This window comes from Pundamilia nyererei, unplaced genomic scaffold (assembly GCF_000239375.1).
Source record: "Pundamilia nyererei isolate P.nyererei 1_Seehausen unplaced genomic scaffold, PunNye1.0 scaffold00134, whole genome shotgun sequence".
Lineage (NCBI taxonomy): Eukaryota > Metazoa > Chordata > Actinopteri > Cichliformes > Cichlidae > Pundamilia > Pundamilia nyererei.
In genome coordinates, this window is record NW_005187535.1 from 97,330 (window position 1) to 100,135 (window position 2,806).

General features: G+C 37.9%; 1 protein-coding gene across 5 annotated transcripts in view; it reads left to right on the plus strand.

Annotated features, from left to right (window-relative positions):
* micu3a (mitochondrial calcium uptake family, member 3a) overlaps positions 1–2,806 on the plus strand; it is a 40,142-nt gene that overhangs the window by 33,310 nt on the left and 4,026 nt on the right. For all 5 annotated transcript variants that reach the window (XM_005743610.1, XM_013913498.1, XM_013913500.1 and 2 more), the window contains one exon: positions 2,700–2,806. In XM_005743610.1, coding sequence (XP_005743667.1) covers positions 2,700–2,806 — 107 coding nt within the window. The remainder of the gene's footprint in view (positions 1–2,699) is intronic.

Below are 2,806 nucleotides of genomic sequence, written 5' to 3' on the forward strand. Positions count from 1 at the left end.
CTAGACTTTGGCATGTAGTCCTTATGCAACCCGTCTCTATTTCTGTCCCTGCCTTCTTTCCTTTTCATGCTGTGGAAGAAGCAGGAGGTTGGTCTCTGCCTCGTATAATTCACAACCTGCAGTTACAATCTGTCAGTCTATCCTGCTATTAAGTTAATTTGCCACCTTCTCTTTTTTTCTTCATATAAGCAATGTCAAGGTTAAGATACACAGCAAGCTGTTGTATTTTAATCTACATTTCATCATGTAATTAAAAAAAACATTTAGTTATTTGATTAATAATATTTTATCTTCGGAATTATGCATCTGTTATAGGGTTACAGCAAATTCACAGCAAAGAGCATGAGGTGCACCTCACAACCATTTGCTCAGATGGACTTTGGTTATTCATGATATGAAATACACAATATCCTTTATATCCTTTGTTAGTGCTGGGTGAATGCTCAATGTATGAACACATGCCATCCCAACAATTAGACTGTACATTCCAATTGGTTTTTACTTTATGCTACTTTACGGAGATGAAACACTGCAATGTGTTTTACTGTTTTTTTCAACTGCTTTGGTATATTTCTCCAAACATATCTGAAGGTCACAGAAGCTGAAAAAATGCATTTCCTTAAACAGCTCATGCATGCAGAAAAACACTATAGTTAACCTGCACAATTCATGTGTCTCTGACACTGAGTGCCAACAATACAAGGCTAATATTTTTTCCAAGGATTAGTGACAACTACAGCATGTCCTAGTGACTCTATTCACATGCTGATTTCAGGGGCGCAGTGTTTTACATTCTAATTTGTAAAGCAAAAGAGCGCCTATACATTTGCATAGCACGTAAGGAAAAACTGACTGACAACACAGCACTATACAATGAACAGAATAAAACTGAAAATCTTTTGTAGTAGAAAGAATCATCTGAACCTCTGCTGAATTTGTTTGTCTGTTTTCTCACAATTAGAGAATTGAAGAGTCTCTCATTTTTATGGTAGTTCCATTTTAATGGGCAGAGACAGAAAAAACACATAAGATCTCTTACACTCAGTGTTGGGGAGTAACGGAATACATGTACCGCCGTTACGTATTTAAAATACAAAATATGAGCAACTGTATTCTGTTACAGTTACCGTTTAAAAAGGTGGTATTTAGAATACAGTTACTTTGCTGAAATAAAAGGATTACACGGTGGTATTTTCCTGTTTCATATGTTCGGCTATGCCCCCTCTATTTTTGGTTTCCACGCCCCAAACAAAACACGCATTAAGAGGCTCTAATGCCTGCGTCTCAATCTCGCGGCCCATGTCACCCCTACTTGCAGCCCGCATAATGATGTGAAGAAATATTTAAAAAAATGATTCACAAAAATGATTTCATATGAAGGCAATAGGCAGAGTGTTACAGGCATAGCCCTAAAGAATGTAGCCTCATGGGCAGTGTAGTCCGTGCTGCAGGGAGAATGAACTGCCATACCCTTATGTGTCTGTGATCGCGAGGAGCGAGAAAAAGGAAAAGTACGAGTTGTCACCGAGCAGAAACGGGAGCTGGAAGCATGTAAATATAATAATAACCACTGCAGCCAAAAAGAGTGCCTGATGAGCCCAGTTGTAAGTAAGCTATTAAGACTCGACTGTACACTTATTTCGTGTTTTTCTCCAAAACAATAAGTTCCGTTGGAGCAGCCTTTCAATGCACAGCAAACAACCAAGTAAAGCTAGTTTTCGGCCACGAGCCCGACACGAACCTGACGTATTAGCCAGAGGTCGCTTTACTACGGTTCAGAGCCGCGGACCTGTTTTATATACGTGCTGAATAGTTTTCTATACGAGATCGCTGCAAAAAGTGTAGCCTTACCTAACGTCAACCTGCTGTTACTCATTTTATATTAAGATTGAAACATCTGATTGGTATTGGTATGGCGAATAACCTTCAGTAAAAGTAATAAATCACACAGCAATAGTACATTCATGTAGTTGTAAAAAAGCATGATAATGTAATAGGTAATCCAAAGTATTCAGAATACGTTACTCTCATTGAGTAACGTAACAGAATACGTTACAAAATACATTTTGGGGCATGTATTCTGTAAACTGTAGTGGAATACATTTTAAAAGTAACCTTCCCAACACTGCTTACACTTACTCTTATTACTTACACTACTGACCTAAACATGTGGACAATTAGCTGGACTATTCTGCATGTGATGAGTCAACACAACATTTTATACAGTAAAAAATAAACAGAGTTTTTTATTCCAAAAAGAATCAATAAGTGTTCTGCTTAGTGATTTGCCAAATTGTATTGAAACATTTGAAAATGCCACTATATAGAGAGCAGCTCTTTCTGAATAACAAAATGCTGTAAAAGATTTCTCATACGAACTTTAACTGTAATTTGAGAATAAAGCCAAAGCCACTGAGGAAAACGAAAACTTTTCCACATCATACACACATACAATGGTTAACCCCATGAATGACTTCTTACGTCCTTCATGAGGCCATGTCATGGAATCGCTTGAATAATCATTTAGCTTTCTAATTTTTCAGACAGATGACTAGATGCACTTTGAGGAATGCTGTATGCACGCCACTGAAATGCACCTTCACAGTCTCGCTCAAACGATATTTGTCATTTCCAAGCTTCTTTCTGTCCAGTACCTCTACCTGCAGTTGTTTTGTTAACTGTTTCTACTTGTGTTTCAGGGAATCACCTTTGATGAGTTCAGATCCTTCTTCCAGTTTCTCAACAACCTTGAAGACTTTGCCATTGCCATGCAGATGTATAACTTTGCTGCACGCTCCATTGGACA